At 50.9% G+C, this 26,254-nt stretch overlaps 10 protein-coding genes across 10 annotated transcripts; 5 read left to right on the forward strand and 5 right to left on the reverse strand.

Annotated features, from left to right (window-relative positions):
- Positions 1 to 156: 156 nt before the first annotated feature.
- On the reverse strand, positions 157 to 1,830 carry CC77DRAFT_936845 (hypothetical protein; the record flags this gene model as incomplete). Its single annotated transcript, XM_018534519.1, has 1 exon — positions 157 to 1,830. One exon carries the CDS (start codon positions 1,828 to 1,830, stop codon positions 157 to 159), a length of 1,674 nt encoding a protein of 557 aa, XP_018385670.1.
- Positions 1,831 to 3,618: 1,788 nt separating this feature from the next.
- CC77DRAFT_1031493 (hypothetical protein) lies at positions 3,619 to 5,214 on the forward strand (the record flags this gene model as incomplete). The annotated part of the gene is made up of 3 exons (XM_018526669.1): positions 3,619 to 4,333; positions 4,451 to 4,734; positions 4,789 to 5,214. 3 exons carry the CDS (start codon positions 3,619 to 3,621, stop codon positions 5,212 to 5,214), a joined length of 1,425 nt encoding a protein of 474 aa, XP_018385671.1.
- A 691-nt stretch (positions 5,215 to 5,905) lies between these two features.
- Positions 5,906 to 7,813, reverse strand: CC77DRAFT_989854 (hypothetical protein; the record flags this gene model as incomplete). The annotated part of the gene is made up of 2 exons (XM_018536298.1): positions 5,906 to 7,618; positions 7,673 to 7,813. 2 exons carry the CDS (start codon positions 7,811 to 7,813, stop codon positions 6,206 to 6,208), a joined length of 1,554 nt encoding a protein of 517 aa, XP_018385672.1. The 3' UTR covers positions 5,906 to 6,205.
- Positions 7,814 to 8,681: 868 nt separating this feature from the next.
- CC77DRAFT_1061713 (supernatant protein factor, C-terminal domain-containing protein) lies at positions 8,682 to 9,466 on the forward strand (the record flags this gene model as incomplete). Its single annotated transcript, XM_018528460.1, has 4 exons — positions 8,682 to 8,879; positions 8,940 to 9,147; positions 9,199 to 9,386; positions 9,449 to 9,466. The coding sequence occupies 4 exons, from the start codon at positions 8,682 to 8,684 to the stop codon at positions 9,464 to 9,466; spliced, it is 612 nt and encodes a 203-aa protein (XP_018385673.1).
- Positions 9,467 to 9,996: 530 nt separating this feature from the next.
- On the forward strand, positions 9,997 to 12,264 carry CC77DRAFT_117266 (hypothetical protein). Its single transcript, XM_018530115.1, has one exon. The coding sequence runs from the start codon at positions 10,294 to 10,296 to the stop codon at positions 12,052 to 12,054; it is 1,761 nt and encodes a 586-aa protein (XP_018385674.1). The 5' UTR covers positions 9,997 to 10,293; the 3' UTR covers positions 12,055 to 12,264.
- Positions 12,265 to 12,470: 206 nt separating this feature from the next.
- CC77DRAFT_1061715 (hypothetical protein) lies at positions 12,471 to 14,874 on the reverse strand (the record flags this gene model as incomplete). The annotated part of the gene is made up of 2 exons (XM_018528461.1): positions 12,471 to 14,661; positions 14,726 to 14,874. The coding sequence occupies 2 exons, from the start codon at positions 14,872 to 14,874 to the stop codon at positions 12,471 to 12,473; spliced, it is 2,340 nt and encodes a 779-aa protein (XP_018385675.1).
- Positions 14,875 to 15,110: 236 nt separating this feature from the next.
- Positions 15,111 to 16,302, forward strand: CC77DRAFT_117314 (hypothetical protein). Its single transcript, XM_018530116.1, has one exon. The coding sequence runs from the start codon at positions 15,378 to 15,380 to the stop codon at positions 16,035 to 16,037; it is 660 nt and encodes a 219-aa protein (XP_018385676.1). The 5' UTR covers positions 15,111 to 15,377; the 3' UTR covers positions 16,038 to 16,302.
- A 1,284-nt stretch (positions 16,303 to 17,586) lies between these two features.
- Positions 17,587 to 19,839, forward strand: CC77DRAFT_963721 (sulfate permease). The gene is made up of 2 exons (XM_018535673.1): positions 17,587 to 17,989; positions 18,038 to 19,839. Exons 1-2 carry the CDS (start codon positions 17,656 to 17,658, stop codon positions 19,735 to 19,737), a joined length of 2,034 nt encoding a protein of 677 aa, XP_018385677.1. The 5' UTR covers positions 17,587 to 17,655; the 3' UTR covers positions 19,738 to 19,839.
- Positions 19,840 to 22,112: 2,273 nt separating this feature from the next.
- CC77DRAFT_1020780 (sugar transporter-like protein) lies at positions 22,113 to 24,268 on the reverse strand. The gene is made up of 5 exons (XM_018525132.1): positions 23,792 to 24,268; positions 23,585 to 23,743; positions 22,861 to 23,532; positions 22,512 to 22,811; positions 22,113 to 22,461 (listed from the first exon to the last, which is right to left on the reverse strand). The coding sequence occupies exons 1-5, from the start codon at positions 24,164 to 24,166 to the stop codon at positions 22,219 to 22,221; spliced, it is 1,749 nt and encodes a 582-aa protein (XP_018385678.1). The 5' UTR covers positions 24,167 to 24,268; the 3' UTR covers positions 22,113 to 22,218.
- Positions 24,269 to 25,041: 773 nt separating this feature from the next.
- Positions 25,042 to 26,228, reverse strand: CC77DRAFT_1070977 (hypothetical protein; the record flags this gene model as incomplete). Its single annotated transcript, XM_018529118.1, has 3 exons — positions 25,042 to 25,607; positions 25,673 to 25,737; positions 25,796 to 26,228. 3 exons carry the CDS (start codon positions 26,226 to 26,228, stop codon positions 25,251 to 25,253), a joined length of 855 nt encoding a protein of 284 aa, XP_018385679.1. The 3' UTR covers positions 25,042 to 25,250.
- Positions 26,229 to 26,254: the final 26 nt, after the last annotated feature.

The following is a 26,254-nucleotide window of genomic DNA, read 5'->3' on the forward strand; positions in this document are numbered from 1 at the left end:
CAAATAGTAATAACTACTTCAAAACTTCAGAACGGAGATTCACTTCACTCTGTCCTGACCCATAATGCCCCATTCGCCCTGGAGGTATACACAGCGATGAGTGTAAGCACGACAAAGTTCACGATCTAGGTCTGCCCGAATCAACAAGCGCGTTGTTTAATCCGACCTGGCCTTCTCCGGATTGCTCAGGGGTCCAAGACGAACCTCTACACTTCCAGGAGTCTGTCCCGCCTCTAACAGCCTTTCCAGGTCCTTCAAGACGGATCGGGTTGCATCGCTCAAATACCAGGGTACACTTTCCACTGCAATCACCTCCATCTGATTCACATCGTATTGCCAATTACGACAGTGTCTGAGTTCGCTCTTACGAAGGTGCTTCACCAGACCAATCAGCGCCATTGTCTCTCCTTCGACGATCATCTGAAGCTTTGGAGTGGTATAAAGATGAATGTGATACCGGAAGTGTTCTTCTCCAGTTTCGCCTGCTAACATCGGTCTTTCGCTCTCTCCATCTTCAACCTCCTCCGGGTCTTTGAAGTACATGCTACTATCCTCGTTGCAGAAATATGTAAGGTACTTGAGCTCTTTCATGATTAGATGCATAGCGTTGGCGCTGATACATATGTCGAGGTCAGACGGTGAATTAGCGGGAAACGCCGGCGATTGAAGAACGATGCGAGAAGGCTCCGATGGTGCAAAATATTGGTTGGATGAGGCTGACGCTTGAAAACGGCGGAGCCTTCTCGCCGCTCTAGAGTCTCGAAAGATGTCACGACAGATTCGCCGCTTTACTATGTCGAAAGCTTGCTCTTCAAAGGCCTCCCTAACTTCTTCCCGTGTCATCACCCGCATGAGTTTATCATGATTGCAGCATGTGCATGGTCGTTCGATAAGATCCTTGGCCTTTGCTTCGTTGGCCTTTGCTTCGTTATAGGAGTTGTGAAGTGCCTTCTGTGGGCTCAGCTCGGACCATTCAGGCTGGTAGTCATCATCATGAGAGTGTTTACGCTTTGTGCTTATGAGCGGCGCCGTGACCCACAGCCATCGCTCCATCTTCATACGCTCAACTCCCGGAACCTCTTGTGGTACTACCCTTGATAGCAGAGCCTCTACAGCTATCTTAAATCTTTCTTCAGATATCCCATGTTCTCTGTTCGCGATAGTAGAAGTCGCATGATTACCACGGCTGTCCCCTTGAGCTGGTTCCGATGCTTCTTCACCAGTAGCTGAGGACAGTGGAGTGGCTTGAGCGACCACATCAGATTCAAGGTCGACTTTATCCATCTTTCGTGTCTTGATGTGATCTATTAGGGCGGTTATGATCGTGTCAGCGGTTATCTTCTTGCCCTTCGTGCCCAATAAAGGTGCAATGTCGTACCCGTCGTCTTTTAGTAGCTTTAGTCTCTGGAAATTACTGGCTTTCTGCCTCCACGTCTTGCGGTCCCAGACCTTGTCCAAACTTAATCCTTTGCGAATAATGTCCTGCCTCGCGAGGTGTTCCCACTCCTCGCAGTCTGGCAGAGGTTGCAAACTTTGAGAAGATTGTGGGATGATGGGACGTATGTTCGATGGGCCGGGCTGTGCTATGAACAAGTCGCCAGCGGACTCGTCAATCTGCGAAGACAATAACGTCGAAGATTTGGGCGACGTAGATGGTGCAGAGTGCTGTGCTGCTTGGCTCGAAAGGGGGGTATGCTTCTCGCGCATATTTTCAATCAAATCATCGTCCGGATGTTGATAGTTCATCGAATTGATGTTTGCAAGCGCTTGCGCTTGACTGAGCTGTTCGGGAGTGAGTTCTTGGGGCTGACGGACTATAGAATTCTCCATGCGCTTGTTGGATCTTCCTGAGTCACAGAAAGTACGAGCCTCATGGGAAACAGACTGGTGAGATTCCGTAATTCTCCACTTTTTAATGTAAGACATCTTATGCGTTGGACGTCTTGCTATTATGATCAGTGTTTCGTAAGGATTGCAAGGATGGTATGATATATCTGTGTGCTATGCAGGTACAGTTGAGCAGTTTCACCTTAAAGTACCTGCGTTTGAACCGGTGGATTCTTCTGTGTACGAGAGGGTACCAATTTGAAACAAGGGGTAAACGGTCGTGGAAAGTGCGAGAGATCGACGAAGAGTATGAACTGTTCCTACTTGTATGGGAGGGAGATTTGGTTTGTGGCGCAGATGACCCTCGTTCCCCAACGTGTGACATGATCTCTGGCGCATGAAAGCGACTCCCTATAGCTTTCACCAAGTAACCTTCACCAGGATGTTGGTGAAGAAAGGTATCAAAAGCAAGAAAGGGAATTCAGATAGGTCGAATCCATGAGCTATCTGTTGGTTAGTGTGAATCATGAATTATATAGTTGCCTGTATGGGTAATGTAAGTACGATTTCCTATAACGACGTTGATGGAAAGTATGGTTCGAGAAATCTTAGAAGAAATAAGGGTACAATGGGGTTTTCGGGAAAAGTCGACCAACTAGATGATCTTTGGGCCAACATTAGGTATGAGACTTGCTCTCACATAAGCCGTTTTTTCTGAGTTCATCGCGACGTACAAACCGCAACGACCCGAGATTGTCAACCTGCAAAGCAAACCTCTTGTTGTGGTTGAGCTGATCGGTAATTTGACTCCTGCAAAAACGGTTCTTTGTGACATATGAAAGGAGCAACCGAGCCACTGCTTCTTGAGATTAGAGTGTCGAGTTGACTAAGGGTCTGATGTGATCTGCGCGGGTCCTGTTCAGACCATGGGCTGGCGCGCTGTCGAAAACGGGACCCCGGCCGGCTGCGGGATGTGACGACTCGCACTACGAGGATATTACGAATCCTCTTCAGGAGGTGTTTTCTTTTAAGGATGGCGTCGATGGTGTAGGTAGTCAATGCCAGTGGTTGTGGAAGACGCGTCGCGACGAACCTCCAGGAAGCAAGCGCGTGGAGAACGTGACACGCTAACATCAAGTGACGTCATTAGATCAACATCTACCTTTTCGACCTCCTGATAACTTCTTTCATCTGTCCTGCTAATGTCGGATCGTCTTGAAGTGGTCTCGTTTTGAAATTCGGTGTTAAAGATACAGCTCACGTCGCTCAATACGCTCACAATGGACTTTTACCAGGCTAACGCCTTCCATCGCCACGACGCGCGACCTTTACATTGGAATTCTGAGAAGTCGATCTCATGAAGCAGCATACTTACTCACCAAGTTATCGTTAGAATGTTCAACACCGTCTCGGCCTCGCGTGGGGCACTCGAAGACCAGACTTTCTCCTTCACCTTCACCATTGTCTTGTTCACGTCCTCGTTGTTTCTCTCGCTTCCTCAACGGCATGCATGTATGCACCTCGCTTCCTAAGTTTTTGCTCAAAGCATTTCGGTTCTGATGTTGCTCTCGAATCCACGCATACGCGCTGACATGCACCTCGATGCTCCCATCCGTTTGTTGCACAACGTCACGTGAAAGGGTGCTTGCTGCCTGGCTGTTTGTCATTGGACATGCGTACTAGCGGCGATAATTCAACCACTTCTATCCACACAACAAGCTGGTCCGATCAACAACCACATCGCTGACACCGATCTCATTCTCGACCTCGCTGCGGCGAACACAATTCGCCATGACTGCGCCCGGCCACAACCGTTATGCAATGTTCGCTAGCACAGATGGTAGTGCAACTCAAGTGCCTAGTGCTGCTGCAGATCCTGCTCAGAATCCGTTCCTCAACCAGGTCGCCGATGACTCCATACCATGGCAAGAGGTGAAGAAGCGTGACCCTTCAGCAATGCAACCGGCACCACCAGTTCGCCCTCCGCGAGTTGTGAAGGACCGCACCAAAGCTATTCTCAACCACCCACTGACTCACCGAGAGCGAGACCGGGCCATCTCGGGCTCAACAGACAATGACAGCGAGAAGGCATATGATCCGCACGAGAATTGGTGTGGTGTCTGCTCGCGCAAGTTCCTTAACAAGGCCGCATTGCTCAGTCATATCAAGCAGAGCAATGGTCACGAAAACTACTGCAATCTCTGCAAACGCGTGTTTGTGGACCGCAATGGTCTCAAGAACCATGTTGACCATTCGTGGAATCACGAGATTCACTGTAACCTCTGTCTTTCCGCCTTCAAAGATGACTGGGGTCTCAAAAATCACTTTGAGAACAACTACAGTGTTGGACATGAGTTCGTATGTCTCACCTGTCTACTTGGTTTCAGAACCCGCCAAGAGATGGAGCGCCACCTTCAGAACGCTCCGAAGCATACATGGTGCGGAACATGCCAGCGCCGCTTCCGCAAACAGGATGAGCGCGATGAGCATTGGCAACAGACGAACAGTAAGTGCACAAAGGGTTTTCTTCATTGCTTGAGCCCATTCGCATACTTTCTTCGAATGTTTAGTGAAGTTTTACTTCAGCCTACTGTATCATACAGACGTAGCTGACCAAGGTAAGAGCATAGGCATTGCTTACAACCAGGCTGTGACTTCGATGGCCCGGATCAGGCCGCTCTCACACAGCACCTCAAACGCGATCACTTCCAGTGCGAAGGTTGCAAGCGCGTACTTCCAAGCCTGACCAAGCTCAACCAACACTACGAGAGCTGTTCTTTCGCACTTGCCTGCCCTCAATGTGACGAGTACCACGCTGGTAAGGCCCAACTGGCTCTTCATCTTGAGCGCTGCTTTCTCTGCAATGATTGTGGCTACCATACGCACCACGAGGGCAACTACCACATCGTAAGTGGTTTGCCACGCTACTGGCTCGCGACTGCCATGCTAACAACACGCTAGCACATGACGAAACACAGCTCCACCAGTATCGGTTGTTGGGGCTGCGACGCACCGATACGCACCTACTCCAGTCTCATCAACCATCTGGAGTCAGGCAAGTGCCCGAAGCTTTCTGAACCGGCGCTTCTCATGCGCTGTCTTGGCAAGTGGTGGTACTCACCACTTTATATGGATCTCGACATGCACGCATCCATCCGGACTGGCCGTGTTGACATCGACGAGGTACAGCATTGGTCGATTGCTGGTATCATACACCCGTTCGTATGCCGTGAAGAAGGCTGTGGAAAGGTCTTCGGTCATCTAAGCTCGTTGGTGTTGCATTGTGAGAGCCAGGCATGTGGCTGGGGTGTTGACCGCTTGAACATGCCTGGGCTAGAGAAGGAATTCAAGCTGGTGTGTCTTCGGAGAGACAGCGCTATTGCATAGGCACTGTTCAAAGCTGTGGTATGATCATAAGGATACCCAGGAATATGAATGTAACGCAGTACACACCGAACTCCTTCTTTCGCCTAAGTCATTATTTCATCTATGTCGGGACATCCACAGCTGAATTTCGAGAATCGATCACCTAGCTGGTCATTCATTCTTGCAGCGACGTCACTTCATTGCCATGAGCAACAGTGTGTAAGCAGGGAGATCGAGCCCGGGAGCCCTCAAGGGCGAAGCGGTCGCCTCATAATTCTATGGAAGCTCAGAACCACAGTACGATGGCGAGCATATCATATTTTCATCAATTGTAAGATCTTTGCGGAGGGTGCAAAAACGAGAAGATCATCTTATCGGCTGAAGTGACGTTCTTGAGAACTTTCAGAGTCCTGACCAGCGGCCCGACAGTGTGTCAGATGGCTGCGCGGGCTTGAGATAGCTTACGTACCTTTTTTCACATTGGATCAGAGAGCCATTGTGTGCTGTTACAAAGGGCGGGTCTTCTTGCGCGTCGAAAGCAGGGGATCGTTGAAATGACGGGAAGTGGAAGGGATCATTGCCAATAGCAAAATCAAGGCGTGAGCTTGAGAAGAAGAAACACCATGAATAGATGAAAGTTTTCACACATTATCTTACCTGCAGCATTCACGCTCACCCTTCATGCCGTAAAAGCTTTCCAATTGAGTTTTACATGCAAGTAGTGCTCTCGCGCAGACGCACACAAAGCAGACGTAGAATCGGAGAAGTATACACACGACCACTACTGGAGAAAGACGTTTAGGATATGATGGGATTCTCTTTACCTCAAGACCCTTCAAAGACACGCCCCTTACCTGAAACATGAGCAGAGGTTGGCATGAATAGGATCAGTGTAACTTGAAAAAGTCGAGAAAATGCCGGCAAGCACTTTACGAACGACCAGTGACGAGAGCACCCATATTGCCATCGCTGTAACATAACAGTCGCATTCTACCGTCACGGCCTTGCGGTCCTACCTCCGCTTACTCTTCCCGTAATTCTCGCCTTCGAGACGTCCCGTAATCTTCTTCTCGAATTCATCAGGATGCAGTGTCCTACCAGTCTTGTCTCTGAAGCGCCAGCTAACCCTATTCCAAACCATAGAGCAATCCTGTTGTAGGATTCGAGCCACGAGACGTAAGTCATCGGCAGAGAAGGTATCGTCGGGTTTGACCTCGAGTTCGAGGGGACGGGTGGTGATGGGCTGGACGTTGTTGTTGTTGTCTTTGTGTTGAGAGCCAGGTTGTGAAGGAGTTTGCTTCGAAGGAGAGTTCTGTGTTGGAGCGGTCAGATTCCATGGATCTGCTATGCTAGCACCGTCTTTTTTCTTGTCCTGATCGTTGTTCGAGGCTGTATTCCAGTTTCCTCCACAGTCGAAATCCCATTTCACAGCAGTATCATTAGCACCGTCTACACCACCTGTAGCGTTACCAAAGTCCCACGCACTAGTATCGGTCACTGTAATACCTCCTACAAGACCATCCCACGAAGTGTCCTTGTTGCCAGAGTCGTCTTTGCTGTTGTCCGTGTCTCCACCAGATAGACCAGGAAAGACATCACCGTTTCCCCCCGACATATCCCAAGCGTCAACAACCCCTGATGTCTCATTTTTCTTCTCTTCCTCTTTGTTGTCATTGTTCTTCGCATCCTTCTTGTTACCTCCTTTGCTCTGGTTCTGATTATGATTTTGCTTTTTCTCCTTCTCCTTCTTATCTTCGCCCCCTTGGTTGGCTGCATTAGCCTTCCAATCATTCGGCTTGATTGTCTTGAAGCGCTTTTTGCAATCCTCTTCAGTCTTCCCGACTTCCTGACTGATCTTATTCCAGGTCACCTTCCCGTCTTCAGTTTTCATATGTATCAGCTTCTCATCTTGTTCCTTTGTCCAAGCGTTTTTGTTTTCGTCTTTCTTGTCTCCCTCGCTGCCCTGAGCGGGATTGTCGCACGCTTCCGGACCGGTTGGAGCATTGGTCGGAGTGTCCCAAGCTGGTGTAGTCTCATCCTTCTTCTCGCCTGTCTTGTCATCGCCACCCGCAGCATTTCCGACGTTTCCCCAAGCATTCGCGAGCGGATCATTGCTACCGTTGCCTGTGTTATCCAAGAATCCTTCATTTCCTTTCTTTGAGCCCGAATCCTTGTTTTCGTCTTTCACAGAAGCGTTGGCCCAATTGGTGTTGGTACCCCACAAGTCACCTCCATCGACAGCGAGTTTGGTCGAAGTTGCTTTCTTCGATGTATTCTTTACACTCAGCACTTCCTTTGTCGACCGCTTGTCGGATGGCACCTTCGCAAGACTGGCTGCAGTGAGTCGCGGCTTCCCAGCGCCAGTAAGTTTGCCCTTACGTCCGTCACTAGCGGTCCACTCCATGATACGACCAGGAGTAGGAATCTAGCGATAGTTAGTTTGAGCAAATCCTCCACAGTGTCCAGTGAGAGTGCCCACTATGCTGACTGGCTGACTGGGCTTTCTAGCTTGCGGCGGAGGTGGAGGCACAGGCAACCTTACTTCCTTGTACGGCTTGTTGCTGAAGCCTAAAATATAGGCCATGGAGACCCTGCGGGGAACGCCGTTCGTATCGGCCATCGTGACGGCTTGGATGTGCAGGCGTTGTGTCTGAATCGCGACTGTTGGCGTGTAGTATGACGGACGCTGTAATCTGCGGTTGACGAAGATCGGAAAGTGAAGTTCGAAGACAAGCAATAGATCGCGATCACACTGCGACGAGCTTCGTTTGCTTGTGCGGGACAGAAGCGCTGGTGTTGCGGGAAACATATGTGAGCGTGCGGCCTGGCGGTTGGCTTGGCGAGCAGACCTATTCAGGGTCTACAGACTCTGTTCTAAAACTTGCAACAAACGACGACAGACGAAGAGTATTTTTTCCAGAGGCATTGACGTAAAATCCAACGATGGGTTGCATAAAATGAAAACAGTGACAACGGCAGAATGGGAGACATGAAAGCTGCATTGGCGTTACCTTCCACCACGTCTGGCGGACGAGAAGACCCTTTGAACTAAACTTTTGGTTGACCGGCTTATGAGAGAACCTTCAAAATCCTCAGATACCACTGTTACATCCTACATAGTACACAGTCGTGACGGTGGAAGGCCTTTGATGGCAGCGGATGTCAGTGCGTGCAGAGGCAGTGTATTGCACGGCGAGTCCGAAGACTACAGCCTCTGCGGTCGGTGTCATAGAAATGAGCCTAACATCTTATCTAGTTGTTACTAGATGGAATATATGCTGCATTGGTCGACGACATTATCGTGGGTGTATGAACGAGAAAGACTCCGTTCGGAGGAAGTTGAGATGGAGCGCTGGCTGACTAAGCTACACTATAGCGTTCTGGCCCTTGCATTGCGGGCAAACTGGCATCTCCGTGTATGCAGCTTGGCGCTCCACGAAACATACGAACCGAACACACAACCAGAGCAGCATCATCACACCTCCACCATGCTGTTCCCGTCCTTCGCCATTATTGCTGCGGCAAGCAGCCTGCTATCATTTGCGACAGCGCACAACATCCAAATGAAGGCTCACCAGCGCGAATGCTTCCACGAATCTCTCCACAAAGATGACAAGATGACGGTCACCTTCCAAGTCGGCGACCGGGAGTTTGGAGGCAGTGGAAACCTTGAAATCGACTTCTGGGTGCGTCAATTGTGTCTCAATCATCACCTCTAAGCCGCATAGCTGACTTGTCATGCACAGATCGAGACGCCCTCTCGAAGTTACCAGGTCCACGAACGCGGCGTATCCTCTGGCGACCACTCCTTCGATGCGAAAGAGGATGGCAAATACACGTACTGCTTCAACAACGAGCACTGGGGCGCGAACACGAAGGAAGTCTCATTCAACGTGCACGGCATCGTCTACGTTCCCGAATCCGAGGCGCCACAAGATCCTTTGGAGAAGGAGGGTGAGGACACACCTTAGGTCGGCTTGAGAGGACCATGCTGACAGAACATAGTGCGAACCATGTCGGAACTCGTCGCGCAAGTCAAGGACGAGCAGGGCTACATCATCGTGCGCGAGCGCGTACACAGGAACACTGCCGAGAGCACCAATGCGCGCATCAAGTGGTGGAGCATCTTCCAGCTCATGGTACTGGTTGGCCAGGGTTTCTTCCAAGTGTGGTGGCTGAAACGTTTCTTTGAGGTAACCAGCACCTGCGCATTCCAGTCTACCACCTCCAAGTGCTCAACTAACATGATAAACAGGTCAAGCGTGTTGTTTAGTCTTGCAATCCCTCTCATGGACCGCGCGCGACACAGCATGTCTCGCTTCGGTCTCTGTTTCAAGCTTTTATGTCTGACCTTCCGGCGTTGAAGTGCAAGCTTGAGTAAACAAGCATAGGAAAGAGATGGAAGTATTGGGGATCCTTCATACGACTCATCAGCGAGATACTGGGTAAGACTGTCTTCGTGTATGCATTTTTCATTCAGTTTGCCCAGAGTTCCACAACAAACCATGGATCTTGCTTTTGCCTGCAGGCTTGGCACAGATCGAGCCGTCTAGTGATTCGCCCAGATCAGCTGCTTCGGGCCAGTCTGGCGCTCTTGTAGAGATATGTATGTAAGTGGCTGTCAAAAGACAAGTGTTGTGAATGTCTGCATTTTCAGCTTGCATTAGGCGTTTCCGATTTGTTCACCTAAACCCATTCTCATCTGCAACGTCTATATATAAGCTTTCTACCTTACACTACCTCTCTTCAAAAGTCTTGATTCTATCCTTCGCGATCATAGCTGCGTTTGCCATTGCAATCTCCCAATTCGTCTCATTACGTCAACATCAGGACAGCCAGGCAGCGACATCACAGTCTCAACGTGGCGATTGGCTGGTTCCTACACGCAATCATTGGGTGGAGGCAGGAGACACGTTGTGACTTCTTCTGTCGGTGTGCTATAGTCTGTTGTTGGGTAGCGCACCTTCTGTCACTCATCGTTGGCGCCTTCCACGCGTCCGTCACCACGAGCAACGGCAGTATAAATAGTCAGCAACCCCCGCTCGCCTCTTTCATCATCAAATATGAGCCACTCGACTCGACCTGCTGCAAGTACTTCAGATGGACCCTTCTCAATACGGCGCGCCTGCTGGCTGGCCTCGGGATATGGCTTTGGATGACCTGTATGACACTACTACCATGCGCAAGAACTTCATTGGCGCTGCCTTTGGCGACCACTTGCAACACAAGAATTCCGCCAGTGGTTCCATCCCAACTCCCCTTTCTCCTGATTCGGAAACCATCCACCGGCCGCAGCATAGGTACAACGTGCCTATGCTGCGTTGGACGGACGGGGAGCGACCGCCTACTCCGCCTTTTCACCACCAAAACGATTTCTCCCAATATCATGGCCAATGGAAGACCTCACTGTCTATGCGAAGTCCTCCAGATTATTCTCCGCTACCGGAGACCCAGGCAAACTACACGTCCCCGTATGGCACATACACACCAGCACATGATCGACTCACAGGACGACCTGATTTCCAAAGTGCCTCATCACGCCAGTATACTATCCAACCTCCCCGCCTACACCCATCCGCGAACTTGTTACACTCGTCACCCCAACAGCAGATCACTTACCCGGAGCCGACTCTTAAAGCGCCCTCCACCCAGCAGTGGCCAACTCACAACCTGGCATCCCACGATTCAAAGGTCGATGCAGCAACAAGGAAGAAGCAGGACGAATACAGGCGAAAGGGCGAAGCAGCGAGGAGGAAGACGATATCATCCCAAAATTCAGCGCCGCAGTATGCTCCAATTCCTGAACCTGCATCAACCCCCCGTCGTAAACGCAAAGTCGGGATCCTCGATGATCTAGTCACACCTACCCCAGCTCCGCATCATCGCTCTCTGCATCCGTCGTACGGTCAACAGCAGCAGAGTGACACTTCCGGCGATGCAATAAATTATCACTCGACCCCCCAAGAGCCGCTGTCCTACAACATGGACTGGATCGGTCAGGAGCAGTATCACACATCAATCCCACCATCCCATCACCCGCATTCTGCGGGCGTATTTGATGCACAACTCCCTCTGTATCCGTCTCAGCATCCACCACATACACCCACGCCACTTCCACCGTCATCCCTCAACATTATCGACCTTGAGACTATACCTCAACACATCACTCGTAACTACGATGAGTACAGATGGCCAGTCAAGCTCTACCAACTACAAGCCGAAAAAGACTTTGATTTTGCTGAGTGCTTCTTGGAAAACCACTTCCAGCAAAACATCTACGATTCGAATGAGCATAAGTGGCACGCTCATACGACTAAGGGTTTCATCAAGGATGGTAATAGACTGTCTATTCTGGTCCTACATAATGCAGCAAATCCGTTCGAGTGGGGCATATCACCTGTATCGACTACCAGTATTGGTGTATATGGATTGTATGCCCATGAGCATAACGAGATCCATTGGACGACTATCGCCCCCAGTATTCCGGAGTGGTTCGACTCATGCTCAGATCGTGGCTACCTCACTGTCAAGCAAAAATGGCATCCCGACATGAAGGCTTCGGAGAAACGCTTCCATCGCGCATATTGGCTCGCAGCTAACATGTTGCCGCTTAACCGCATATTGAACAACAGCCTGGCGCCCGAAAAGCCACAAGGCTTACTCGAAGACGACGAAAGCGACAGCTTCGTAGTTACGGAGGAGGACCTACAATACAAGTGGACTGAAGGAACAGTAACAGTAGAGAATTCGGAGAAGATCTGGCAGAAGCTTGTCGATGAAGTGGATGCGCTGAGTTTGGAATCGCTCGATTTTGAGCATCTTGCTACTGGTGGATCTGAAAGGGCCTTTGTAGTTGATTGAGATTTCGAGGAGGCACGTCGTCAATACAAGACGGCTACGGAGTCACATAATGAAAAGAAGGGTATTCGAGAAAGGAAGTGGCCAAAGCTGAAGACACCATAGCCTCATTGCAGACAAGAAACAAACTAAAATATGAAAACACTTCTGACATTCTGTTACAATCTGCGAGCATTACGAGGCAGGACGTTTTCCAGGCTATACACGAAGCACTAAATCCCCTGTAAAGGGTCTTTGCTGTAGTTGCCTAGGTGGGATTACAATACATTACACTAACAGTGAAGAAAAGAACGAACTTGTTCGTACTGCTCTGTTTCTTAAATGTATCAAGCCGAAGCCCTGAATGGCACTAAGAATAATCTAGCTTATCTGCCAGTCGTCACGATACAGATATCTCTCTCTATCAACCATACCTGGCACTACTCATCAATGTCTTCCTCCTGCACACTCAACGCATCGACACTATCCGCAAGGCTCAAACCCGCTCCACCTGCCCTCAGCGATAGTTTCTTCCCTTTTCCCTTTGTCCTCTTTTTGTTCTTCGCTCCACTGCTTTCACCCACCGGCGGCGCGTCCCTAACCCAGCGCGAGATAGCTTCCGCCCTCTCCGTACTGATGGGATACTCGCGACCGTTGTCCTGCGCCCAGCGCTTGGGTGGTGTGGGTTGCGGCGACACTGGATTCCCATCTGCATCACTAGGAGGAGATTGCTGTCTCTTCTTCTCGGCTTCCTCATCTTCTCTGTTCCGGCGTTCTCGTGCGCGGACTGCACGTTGGAAACTTTCTTCGTCAACAACACGTTCGTCGGCTAGAGCTTCGAGTATGGCTTCGTGCTTTTGACGTTCGCGACGTTGAGCATCAGTTTCAACGCCGCTGGAACCGTTCATGCCGTTCTTTCCTGCTAGGTCTGTAGAGCCGTTCTTGCCACCACCGCCGTGGCCAGGTAGAGGTGCCGGGCGGCAGAGATTCTCCCAGGACGTGGATAAGCCGATCCAGTTTCCAGCTCGTCGAAGGACTTCGATCCAGTCTGCGCGTGCAGGGGATCGCGCAGCGAGGAAGATAGGGTAGCCGTCGCAGACACGGGCCAGGCGAGCGGCATTGTGGGCATGTCGGAGGTGTTCTTTGGGGGGTGTTTGAATGAGTGCATGGCAGAGGAGAAGACTGTGCAGGGCGTCTGTAATGAGCGGATGGTAAGTTATGCTCTCGTGACTATCAGCAAAAGCGGTGGCTGCTGCTGAGGCCGGGGTCTCGGAGGAGTTGCGGGGTGGTGGGTAAGGGGGTAAGGAGCTTGGAGGGGCAGCGTCGAAGAGCTGGGAGACTTTGAAGATCTCAGGTGGGGGGAGTTTAGGCCATGATGCGCGGTCTGAAGAGGACTTGGTAGGACCACGATGGGGAACGAGGGCTTCGGATATGGGTGACGAGGCGCCATTTGTCTGCTCTATTAGGCGATTCATATTTGGTTTGATCTTGTCATTCGAATAACCGTTCGCATTGCCGTTGGCCGAATTACCTAACCTACGCAGGAACTCTTCAGCAAGCTCGGCAGAGATGCCAGGGGTATAGTCGAAGTGAGAGAGGAAGGCGACGTAGTCTCGAAGAGCGCGTTTGGCGTTCTGGCGGACTTGCTTGCGGGCTTCTAGACGCAGGTGATTGCCGTGCGCTTCTTCTGGTGTCACCGGATCTGGTTCTTTGCCTTCAGCAATCTGAGCATCACGCCGCGCCTTTGCCTCTTCGGCTGCCTGTAGACCATCTAATGCAGCATTGACGTGGCCGCATGCTATGGTAAAGTATACGCCAGCGCGATGGAACAGTAACTGTGTCTCAAGCGAACTAGGGTGGTCTTCGTCAGGGATCTTAACCTCCTGTCTCCAATCTCTCCCGTACTGTTCCTGGAGTGTCTTTGCTAGCACCAGCTGGTCTTTGCCCGCTCGATGCTGCGCCATGATATAGCGTGCGGTACTCAAAGCCTCACTCAGGTCCTTGGCCGAGTTCACATAGTCCTCCTTGAATATCCTTGTCAATGCGCGTGTACGCAGGGGGCTCCCGTCGTTGGGTCGCTCGCTGATGATTTCATTCAAAGTATCCAAAGGTGTACATTGCGCCATCATGCGGCTGGGAATCTTCTCGTGGAAGAAGTGGACGTACTTGGCGTCGATATTGTTGGGCTCGCGCTGCAGCACCAGGTGCGCGACGTCTTCCAGCGTGCTTGCGCTCTGCATGGTAGCTACACTGGCGGCAATCTCGTCGAGATGGTATGCCTGGCTCAGCTTGTTCGTCGCCAGCTCGCGCATGCGGTGTTTCCGCTCTCTACTCAGCTTCGAGGTCCCACCTCCCCCGTAGCCTATCCCCAGCGCCGCCGCGTTCCCAAGCATACTATTCCCATTATTGAGGCTGTTGCTGAGGGCGGCCGACGTCAAGCCCGACGTGGCGCGCACAGCGAGGTTGGTGGCCTCGTCAACCGCCTTGCGGATCTTGACAAGGTCGTAGAAGACGGCGGGGTCAATGGGGTGCGGGCGCGGGGAGAGGTAGTTGCTATGGGCGAGCGACTCGAGGACCTCAGGGGGAAGCTGGAGCCAGGGGCCGTGGAACGAAGAGATGTAGCGCCAATGCCTATAGTGCCGCTATTAGGGTATTGTCTCTCTGCATCAAGACGGCAGTACCCGCCCAAACTCACTTGTTGCGACAGATGATGAGGGCAGACGTCGAGGGCTCGCTGGCCGCCTTCTTCGCTGCGGCTGCCCCGTTGCTGGCGGGCGGCGGCGTCGACGAGGCGCTGCCGCTGGGCGCCGCATCGGCCTGCGCGCTCTTCTTCTTGCGCGCCATGTTCCAATCTTCTGGATATGCAACTCTGACCGGGGACGTCTGCTCTGCACTGGCCTCAGAGATGCCCTATCGATAATAAATTTCGTCTTGGCGTTAGCGCGGAGACGGAGCTTGCGTCGCTGTCTCCGACACGGCACTCTTCACCACCATCTCTCACCTCCGCCGCCCTCGTCGCCATCCTCCATCACCTTGCGCCTTCATTCCATCGATGTGCGGCGTGCCATCTTTCACGGAGCGACCCACCTTCGCTCCTCCTACCACCGTTACCGTGGTTACAGACCGCGGCTGCCACGGCCGCCCTTCGCCTTGATGCTTGACAAGGGGGAAGTAACGGCTTCCTGCAGCGCTTCTTCTCTAGCGCCTACCCCACTGGTTCTTTGCAGGAGCGTTTGCGACAACGACGACGCTCTCATGCTGTCATGCTCTCACCCTTCCTATACCCAAATATCTTTCCTTAGCCGAGACATCTGATTACCCATTACAACCACCAGCGTCGCCGCCACATGCCAGGCCACCATGCACAACCCCTCTGTCGTTACACATCCTACTCCGCCAGCCAATCATTCACTTCTTCACCCATCATAGTGCTGTCGACACATGGTCCAGCCTTCGACTTTCTCACGGCTTTCCGACATATCGCCGTCATTGGCGGGACTAAGTCGCCGGACGGGCTTCTGTCCGGAATATATGCGAGAGTCGCTGCATGGTGGCTTTGCCATCTCCCACCCCAACTAATACGCCGGCGACATGTGCCGTTCCTGACTGCATCTATGGATCGACGCACGACCTTGACCTGGTTTGCTTACTGTTTAGGCGATGCGATTGGCAGAGGCAGTCCCGCCTTGGCCATGGCTAGACTACTCAGTATACCGTCTCTTGGCTTCGACGAGCACGCTGGTTCCGCCTTAACCATCAGCCAAGCCAACGAGTGCGGGGAACGCTGTAGAGGCAACGATACTGATGTTGAACTCATACTGACAACCTCAATCTTCAAGCTCTTTTTCTTATCAGCGGACGACCTTCTGCATATGGAAAGACATGATATCGCAAACAAATTTTGTAACGGACATGGCCCATGCAAGCAAATTATCGCATCCACATCCTACACCATCATGCAAGTCGTTGGGAGGTTGTTTCGACCTCTACCTTCCGGAACGGCTTAGCGAGAGCCGTCTTGCAGCAACATGGAGACCGTCCTCATTGGCCCAAATCCTGTTGGTCACACTGCATGCATCTATCGTTTGCGCCAACTCATCCCGCTCGGCACGTGCATGTGCTGATGCACTTTCACTCAGATCAAGTTTGCTGTTCATCGTTGACATGTAAGAGATGGTCGCTACACTAACTCATGTGCAGTGTGCATCAGCGCGACATAGCGGTCCGATTATGAGCTTCATAGCGTGCCCTTACAGATTGGAATTGGAACATTCAGTTCGGTCGCGGATGGAACTGAACCGCGATGTAACTACAATTGCGTATGTTGCTGACGAATGCCTTGCCGTTGAAAATTGCCAAGTTGCTGTCGCGTGGCGCTGGTCGTCTCGGTCTCGGTCTCACGAGTACAGCAACTCCATGCACGCCACTGAGGCTGATTGGCGCTCCATAACAGGTGTGATGCTTCAGTAAGGGCACCACAGTCCAGTATGTCTAGGTCGTGCCGCTACCAGTTGAGGGGTAACAACAATCGGTCTTCATGCCGAACTTGAAACATCTGCGTGTCATGATTTCGGCGAGTTGCACAACGTTTCTACATCCTGGCGGTCATCGAAACAACTGCCGACTTGTGCAGGTTGAGGCTGAGGGATCACCGCTGTTGCGGACGTTTCGTCCCAACTTTCGATCACCCGCTGCACTGACACGGCACACGCTCCGTCCGGGAGATACTCGACAAGGATTCTTGGCCATCTATTCGTGGAGCTTGACACAAAGCTTAATTCAATGCGCTAGCGTCCGACTTCAACCAGGCCTGCGCGGGGTGGCTGACGGAAGCTAGTTCAGCGTTGATGAAGTGTATTGCGGGGTAATTCGACTCCCAAAGATCTCGTCTCTTGCAGACAGTCACCTCAGAACGCAATGAGGGTTGGCTGGTATCGTCTTATCAAGTTGAATCAAGCAGTTTGCGCTGTTTCATGGTATTTCAGATGGGCTCGGGGAAAATGTCAAATGTGACCGAACCCTGGGTTTCCTATGCTTAGACATATCGGCAGCATGACAAGCGCTTGTCTAATCTCTTAGTGCCCCCTGCTGCTATCGGCAGCGTGACTATGTCTTTGCGCCTCAGTGGTGTATTACGACAATAATATCGAATCGCTACTACGTCAATTCTCCACTCGTCCTACAGCTTGCGCCTCGGTCCCTCAAGACGGAAGGTCGAGATTTGAACAGGGTATCACGTATGCCAGTTGCAGTTCCCTTCCTTATTGGATATCACTAGACCGGCACGCCGATGTCCATTTGCCATGATTGGTAGTACCCCGATGCGAGAGCACCTGGACGTTCTCAGCATGTTTCCATGCGAGTAAGCGGGTAGAAGTGGGTGTGTTGGCAGGCCATCTAGTAGGTTCAGCTCCTGCGCTATGGCTTCAGGACCCGGTTGCACCGACATGAGGCTACCTTGCCGTTGATAACGCCGTTTTCCAGGATGCGTGGAGTATATCTTTGCCGCAAAGTACACTGTGTTGCCCCTCAGTTAGCCTCCTCGACTGCTCAACCTTTTTTGATTCCCTATATCTTGGTTGTTCATTGTTCGCTTGCTATTTGTTTGCTTCACGTCAGTTCATCATGGAGTTCTTCAGAAAGCAGGCCCAACGGAGTCGAGAAGCGATAGCCACCGACACCACCCTTCAGCGTACAGTACGGTATGGTAACAAGGCTGTTCGTGCCGCTCCTTCGGTTGCGGGCCAATACCTGCTTCAAAAGGCGCCCATCATCCAATGGTTGCCAAAGTACAATCCACGATGGCTCCTCAACGACACGCTGGCCGGTATCACTGTCGGCGTGCTCCTCATCCCTCAGTCTCTGGCATATGCCAAGATTGCGACAATACCTGGACAATATGGACTCATGTCAAGCTGGCTACCAAACTTTCTCTACCTTGTCATGGGAACATCTAAAGGTAAGCCATCCAACTGGGGCCGAGATTGACCGCTAACACCGTTCCCAGACTTGTCCACTGGTCCGACTTCGCTCATGGGTCTGTTGACGGCAGAAATCATTGCAGATGTTACTCAAGACGGATACTCACCACAAGCAATCGCTTCCGCCGTTGCCATGTCCGTCGGTATCTACTCTATGGCGCTAGGCTTGCTCAAGCTTGGTTTCCTACTAGAGTTTATTTCCGTGCCCGTTTTGAGCGGCTTCATCTCCGCCGCCGCCATCGTCATCATGCTCGGCCAGATCCCTTCGCTGTTCGGCATTTCTGTCGGGTCTGGTACGGCCAACATCATCCATGACCTCTTCGCCAAGATACCCCAGTACGACGGTCCGACATGCGGAGTCGGTCTTGGTGGTTTGCTGATGCTATATCTCATGCAGAAGATGGGACAGCGCTGGGGCAAGAAGAACAAGGCTATATGGCTGTTGGCCCTTGGTCGCAGTGCTGTGGTACTCGTCCTCTTCGCTGGTATATCGTACGCAGTCAACAAGGACATCGACCTCGAGAACGATGACCCTGTCTGGGCACTCAGCAAAGTCAAATCTGATGGCATTGCAACACCTCGGATGCCCGACTCAGCTCTTATCGGAAAGGTGTTTGCTAGAAGTATTGCGCCCTTCATTGCTGCAGCACTTGAGCACTTGGCTATTGCCAAAGCCTTTGGCCGCAAGAATGGATATGTCACTGATGCCGCACAAGAGCTGGTCTACCTTGGGTTTACCAACTTCTTCAACTCCTTCTTCTCATCCATGGCAGTAGGTGGCGCCATGTCACGTACCGCTGTTAACTCAGAGTCTGGCGTCAAGTCTCCGGCATACGGTCTGATTGCTGGTGGTGTCGTCATCCTTAGTATCTTCAAGCTCTCACCAGCACTATACTGGATCCCCAAAGCCACACTTGCCGCTATTATCGTTACAGCAGTCTGGCACATCGTAGTTCCTCTCAAAGTCTTTTACGGATACTGGCGAACCTCGCTCGTCGACTTCACTACCTCAATGCTAGCCTTCTGGCTTACCCTCTTTGTCTCATCAGAAGTGGGCATTGGCACGGCCGTTGGGTTCAACATTGTCTACCACCTTCTCTTCATGGCATTCCACCGCGTCCACCGCCTCACTTCTATCGAGGTAACCTCTCACGGCCGCCAGTCTGGCATGCATGCCACCCCTCTTGATACCCAAGTTTTCCGCATTCACCAATCCATGCTTTTCTATAATGCTTACCACATTAAAACACAATGCCTTGACGCGGTCCAGACTTTCAATTCTGGTGACGTGGCTACCCTCGAGGCTGCCCACGCAAACCGCAACTGGAGCGTCGCAGGCAAAGATCGTGCCTTGCGTCTACGCACCAAGGCCGAGATTTTGGAAGAACCTGTTCAGATCCGTAGTGTGGTGCTGGACATGTACGCGATGCACAACATAGATACGACTGGTCTCACACATCTCAAGGATCTCAAGGCAGATATTGAAGCGTATGGCGGAAAGAACACACAGTTCAGACTTGTGGGCTTGAACGATCGCGTCCGCGAGCGCTTTGCGAGATTCGGATGGCAACTCCGAGACGCGACTGAGATGAACAAGAAAGGCACGGTAGTGTATGACACTGTTGAAGAAGCTGTCTTCCGTCGCTCTAGGACGTTTTCGTCGGATGAGATTGAGGTGGAACCTACTGAGGTGTTTGTCGTTGGGAACGAGAAGAGCAAAGTGTAGATGAACTGTTTATGATACGCATGCTGGATGTGCAATGTTTCTTCTTCATTATTCTCCTACTATACAAATGTAGTTACACAATTCTATGGCAATCTCTCCGTTATTCTTCTTACTGAGTTGTGGCATTGAACTTTTATACACAAGTCATGATTCGCAATCGAGCGATGAAACATCTTGTCTTCGCCTAGGCATACCAAACTCCCATCACTCTCCGCCTTTCGTTTTCTCGTCCCTATGCATTCGCTACTCTGCCCTTACTACTCATTCAACCCTTGAGGTGTTATCAGTTATTTCAGCAAGACTACCAAACATCTCTCTACAGTACTTCCTGTTACCTATCTTCTACTCCGCCTCGCCTCGTAATGAGTTCATGGTGCTGGATGTTTGATTCTGATCCAACTGAGATAGCACCACGCGAACCGTACGCGTAAGTCTAAAGATGGTCTCTTTGTTGAGTTGGTCAAGATTTAGAAATATTTCTAGCCGCGAAGTCGCAGCAGGGTGACGCTGGGGATACATATGGCTTTGTACCCTCAAAAGAGTTGTGTCAGGACATGATGACAGGACATAAAGCTGACGGTAGCACCTTGGGGAGGCGTACTGGCTTGCCCTCATTTTGGTAGTGGGTCTTGAAGCTATTTTTTTTCTTGGCTGTACAAGAGTAGATTTCCCAGTAGTTCGCTTCGGAGCGGAAGACGAAAGCGAAGCAAGCGGATCTTCTAGCTCTTCTTGTGAACAGGTAAATGTGATATCTAGAGTTTTGCGCACTGATCGTGGGAGTGTACAATTCTTCTTGCGGCGAAGTGAGTATGCTGGCTGAAGAACTAGGCACCCATTGTGGGAGCGACATCACTTTCGCTGTTAACTCAGACTTTAAGGGCCTAGGTATCCTCAAGAGCGATCGCTTGGTGTCTTCTCTCGGATTTTGGGAAGAAGTTAGTAATGTCTGCGGATTGTTGTCAAGCTCAAAACAGCTGTTCGGACGAGAAGGTGCCCATGTGGTGTTAGTGCTCTAGGAAGCATATCAAGGCCCCTTTGGACTTCGTTGGGTTACTCATCTTCTAGAAACGTCGTAGCAAGCGAGATCGAGAACGTTGTTTGAGTTTGTGGCTCATGGCTGGAAACCCCACTGTGATCGTATCGTCAACTAGCGAGTTAGCCTTCGTCCTGTAGGCAGTGAGTGCAGAGCCAACAGATACAGGCTTAGTTGGCAACTTGTTTTTTCCATGCTGGAGGAGTATACTACGAACAGCTTCAACATCACTTTCTCCGCTACTTCGATCCGGTGAGCATAACGTGAGATAAGTCTGTTTTGTCTCTCCTGCGCCACCTCAGACAGACGACAGTCGTTCTGGAAGGCATGTGGGTGCCAGATCATATCGTAAACATCCGTAACACGTCCCAGCACTGATTGAATTTCACGACGGCTCTGGTTCCAGACATGAGATTCAGCCATCGGTAACATATTGTGCAATCGGATTGATCGGCACGTATGAATCCCTCAAATAGCTGGCGGTAGGCGAGTCAGAGATTGAGTGTTGCCATCTTTCTACACGTTGTGAGCAGATTCAAGAAGATGTACACGAAACAGGGCCCGCCTCGTCCTCATCTCTATCTTAGTCAATATCACTTTGCATATCACTGCATTTGATACTTCTGAGAATCGGGTGCCGAATTTGGCCTCATAGTAATTTCCCATCTCCCGAAAGGCGCTACCTCCCTCTTATCCGGTCATGCACTCCTCATGCGACGAGTGACCGGCTGTGTATATTGGCTTGAACACCTTTTGATGTTGACAAGTGGAACTAATAGTTGCCTTTACGATGCCGAGTAACTTGCAAGGCTTGCTGCCTGACGCTGGTATCATTTTAGCTTTCGATGATTGACATTTGGTCAGCATACTGAAAGCTTCTTTTGTGCTTTGAAGTAAGTGCGCCCAATTGAGGAGGCATTTCATGCTGAAATCAGTGCATAAGTGTCGCTATCTTGAGCGCCCTGTAGTGATTCAGAGAATACAATTGTTGCGAAGGGGGAATTTGCCTTGTTCCACAAGTATCGGCGTTCCTTCCGCGGAACTCAGAAACCATTGGACAAAGGCGAGCTCAAAGGGCGTCCCCCCTCCGGAGAGGCGTCGGAAGAGGACCTGAAGTGATAAACACAAAGAAAAAGAAACCAACCGCATGATGCAGAACCAGCGCGTGACAAGCGTGACAAGAAACGAAATGGTGTTGCGGTTGGACAGAGCCGACGACAACGGCAAGCCTCTGGAGAATGTTGGGAAAAGAGTCTACGTCATCGGCTGCGGACTAGTGGAAACAGGAATAGCGCAGGAGCGATCGGTGTGAGCTTTTCTGGGCAGGATTGTGAACATAATCTTCAGTTTGCATGAATGTATTGCTTTCTATAGCATGGGGTATCGATGAATCTCTTTAACGGCATAGATCAAAGCCAACTTTTAGTGAATCGTAACCTTCCGCTTACTTAGAACATTTGTCTGTTCTTCATCTCCACAGGCAAGAAGCACATCAACAGTGCAGATAGCCAGATACCACCAGCACCTAGCCAAAGGATACCAGAACTATTGTCAGCAAGAAGCTGAGCACCCGCATAGGGTGCGACAATTCCTGCAATGCGACCTAGGCACGAAAGCATGCCACTCACACTGCCGCGGTAGACGGTGTCGAAGAGTTCCGGAGCGGACGCATACAAGACGGCATTGAAATACTAAACTTCTATTAGTATCAAAAACAATAACGTTTGGATACCACACTTACAGTTTGCATAATATATTCCAAAGCGTTCAAACCCACATAAGCCGCAGTGTTAGACACCTGGGTGTACATGGCCATGGAAACACCCTGGCAGAGAGCGGAGAAGACCAGAGACCATTTTCGGCCAACAAGAGGCAACTGGATAGACGCAAGTGCGAGTATAGCACCGATAATTCCTGGGAAGTAGATGATGAGGTACTGCTGATATGTGTCGCTCACGGTTCCCCGACCCTCGTCGACATTGTTGCGTAACAGAATAAGTGGAAGGAAGCTACCCGCAAGATTGAAGGACCAGTAGTCGCCCTATCCGTTGTTAGCAAATACCAGAATTTCTGCGAGTGATGATGCTCACCATGTATGTGATCGCAAGTAAGACGAAAATAAAGGCGGATAGTTTGTTAGTAAAGATACCCTTGAGGCGAGTCAATTCCTTTCCAAATCCGCTAACGACCTTCTTGGTAGTGGTCTTGGTGTCTTGAGGGCCTTCGTCTGACACTCGTACGCTTGATGTAGCATTGGAAGAAGCATCATCTATGGCGGCGAACATCTCCATGGTCAACGTCGGGGCCGGTTGTTTGTTGAACTTTGCAATCCTGTGCAAAACATCGAGAGCCTCTTGCTCTTTTCCTCTCGCAAGCAAGAACTTGGGCGACTCATGGAAAGTGAAGACGAAGTAGCGGAGGAAGAACACTGCCAACGTCATGCATCCAAGAACGATGACAGTGTAGCGCCATCCCATGTTGCTGTCAACTGTACAGCAGGCTTCTCCAGAATTGACGCTGGGGCAAGCTGGCAAATCGGGATCACAGCGCCATTTGGCTTGACCGGTGGTGCCGTAGGCGATGCAAGATGCAATAGCAACACCGATTGGTTGCCACATGGAAAGAAGGGCGACAAGGAAACGTCGATTATGAGGTAGAAACTCAAGTGCTATGGTTGCATCAATCGGGATGTTGCCTCCGAGACCAAGGGACGCAAGGAAGTAGATAGCGCATATCGCACCATAATTGTACTTAGGGGCAGCCTGGTTACTGGTCAGTTTTTGATTGCAAAAAAGGTGGTTTTTGTTCGCGTACCAGCAACAGCCCAAATACTGAAGTGATAAGGCAAGTGAGGTTAAAAGCCCATTTACGACCAATAATATCGACGGCAAGGCCAAAGCCAAGCGCACCAACAGCCAGTCCTGCGTTGGCAATTGCAAAGATGTCTCCAGTGTGTGCATCAGAGACTCCCATCTGTGGATACTTTAGCACGCGTTACCTGCTTGATGTTGCACAACTCACCTCCTGGTAGATGGCTGAAGCAATCAGACCGACACCTTGTGACCATGCGAGATCAAGAAAGTATCCAAAGCCACAGAGGAACCAGATGCATATTTGGTACCTTCCCATTCCGAACTTGTCAAGTTCAACATTGATCAAAGCGGCCTTCTTCTCGAAGGTATTGAGCGGGTTTGCGGCAGTGCCTTTGAGAATTGCAGCAAAGGACAAGTCGGTTTGGTCGACACGTTCTACGTCGTTGTAGATTGGAATCTCGACTTGAGGGCGCGCTTTCTCTGGGTGCTCGGCAGGTATCTTCTCGGTCTCGGGAACCTCGACTGGTATCTTCTCATCATCGCTGAGGTGCGCTTTGCTGCGCTCCGACAGATTGGCGTCCATCTCGGTGGCGAGTGAGCGAGCAGTAACGTGCAGGGTATTGTCAGGTGACCTCACGTAGATTGAGTAAAGAGTGGTCGCCTCGTGGTAATGGCAGGTTACAGGACCGGTACAGTGGGACGAGGTATTATACATATGCGCGGGGAACACCCAGCCCTCTCACGCTACCACCGACTACTCGCGAAAACGGATCTAAGCGATAGAGGCGCTACCATCTAATCGCTGATCTGAGCCTTGTCCGTTCAACGGCCCCCGTCTCCAAGACGGCTGAGGTGCAGCTGATAGGATCTAATTGGTTGCCACCAACTGATGACGACATCGCAAGCGGCCCCGTCGCGCGACCTTGTCTGGCCTTGTCTCTTGCATGGAGCTGTAACTTCGGCATGGCCGTGTAGCTACAAACTCTGAACAGAGCTAACGAGATGCACTAACAGCGTAGGTACGCCAAACACCTGATAGGTTTACGTCTCCGTGGTAATGCGGTTGTAAGACCCAGGCGGCGACACCAAACCATATGCACTATGCAGTGCCCAGACCAACGTATCCGCTCAAGGCTGAAGGTTACGCAGTCAGCTCAGCTGCCGCGTCAATTCCCAGCACGCTTGTTGCTAAATCTTCTCCACTCTCCTTCACTCCACTTTCACTTATTGCCGTGGAGCTCCAATACTAGTTTTAACATCCACAAAACCGGCGCTGAAACCGAGATCTCGCTTTTCGCCATAGTCTAGCCTCTCCATTTTTCCAAGATCTTGAGTTCATGATCAGAGGTCTATACCGGACATGGTCTAGCGTCAAGCCAGACAACGCCACCAAAGCAGTACTTGCGTGGCCCGCTTCGGCTATCTGGCAACCGTCTTCACGTCACGATCAATGTGTTTTTTCATCGTATCCACTACTAGGGAAGCGCACTTGACACAGCTGTCTCAAAGTAGAACGTACGCCTGCTTAGACGTTGTTGCATTGATACAAGCTACTACAAAGATAGGGACCATGAAGGTTGGAGAATCTGGTTAAAGAACATTATCTCACATGCTATCTACTCAGATTCCATCTCCCATGTATGTGCCTGTTTACCTTCCTAGTCCTATTATTCGACAACCTCAACGAGGTTGTCCCTCTTTGGGAGAGAAATGCAAGCGTCCCTTTGCACGACAAGTCCTGATCTGCCGGTCGAAGCGCCTGTCAACGCCTTCCGCAACTGGTTCAAAATCGTAAACTCGGTACGGAGCTTTACAGCATACACAGCAACCTTGTAGAAGCCTTGAAGGTTGAAGTACCCGCTGAAACACAACCCCATAACGCTGCAATCGAGTATGATTATAAGAACATTGACAGCGATGAGATTCCGAAGATTGGTACGCGTGGTATGGCGGTAGTTGCCAAGAAGTTCCATATTCTTGAGGTATTTGGCAGTTTCGCAGATGTAGAGAATGTTGATAAGGGTCTGCAAATGTGAAAATACCAAGTCAGTGCGTGTCTTACATGCATTTTGGTACAGGCAGAACTTACCTCTTGGACGAAGAACGCGGAGACTTGCACTTTGTCCCAGGTAACATTGGCGTGGTGAAGTCGTGCTGTGAATTTTGGGTGACGCTATGATCGATTAGTATGGCACAGTTGCTTGCGACGAACGACGTGCAGCAATCATTCCGAGCAAAACTGTGGTGAGGCCAAACATGACCGAGTCAATTAGGATCATGTAGAGGACATAGCGTCCGACTTGCGTGTTCCTCAGTACGAGGTTGAGGCGAGAGTAAAGGACAAGTGACTGAGCGACCACATATATCAACCACGCCAGCTCAACAACGACGATAGATGAGTACGCTTCCCATATGTGGAAGTTGAGTAAGAGGATCGCGATGCCATGAACGATGAGACCCCAGCTGCACAGTAGGCAGCTCCAGAAGTACAAGCTGCGGCTTGTGGTCCTGGCGAGCAGGCGAACGTTGAGCTCGATGCAAAGGTACAACGCGACTCCCAAAAACGCTGCTGCGGTCACGGAAGACGGAAGGCCGCCAAATTCGGTTACTGCCGCGTGGATAACGTCTTCTGAGATTGTGGACATGATGGCGAGCTTGAAGAAGATGTGTG

The sequence above is a fragment of the Alternaria alternata genome (genome assembly GCF_001642055.1).
Source record: "Alternaria alternata strain SRC1lrK2f unplaced genomic scaffold CC77scaffold_11, whole genome shotgun sequence".
Classification (NCBI taxonomy): Eukaryota; Fungi; Ascomycota; class Dothideomycetes; order Pleosporales; family Pleosporaceae; genus Alternaria; species Alternaria alternata.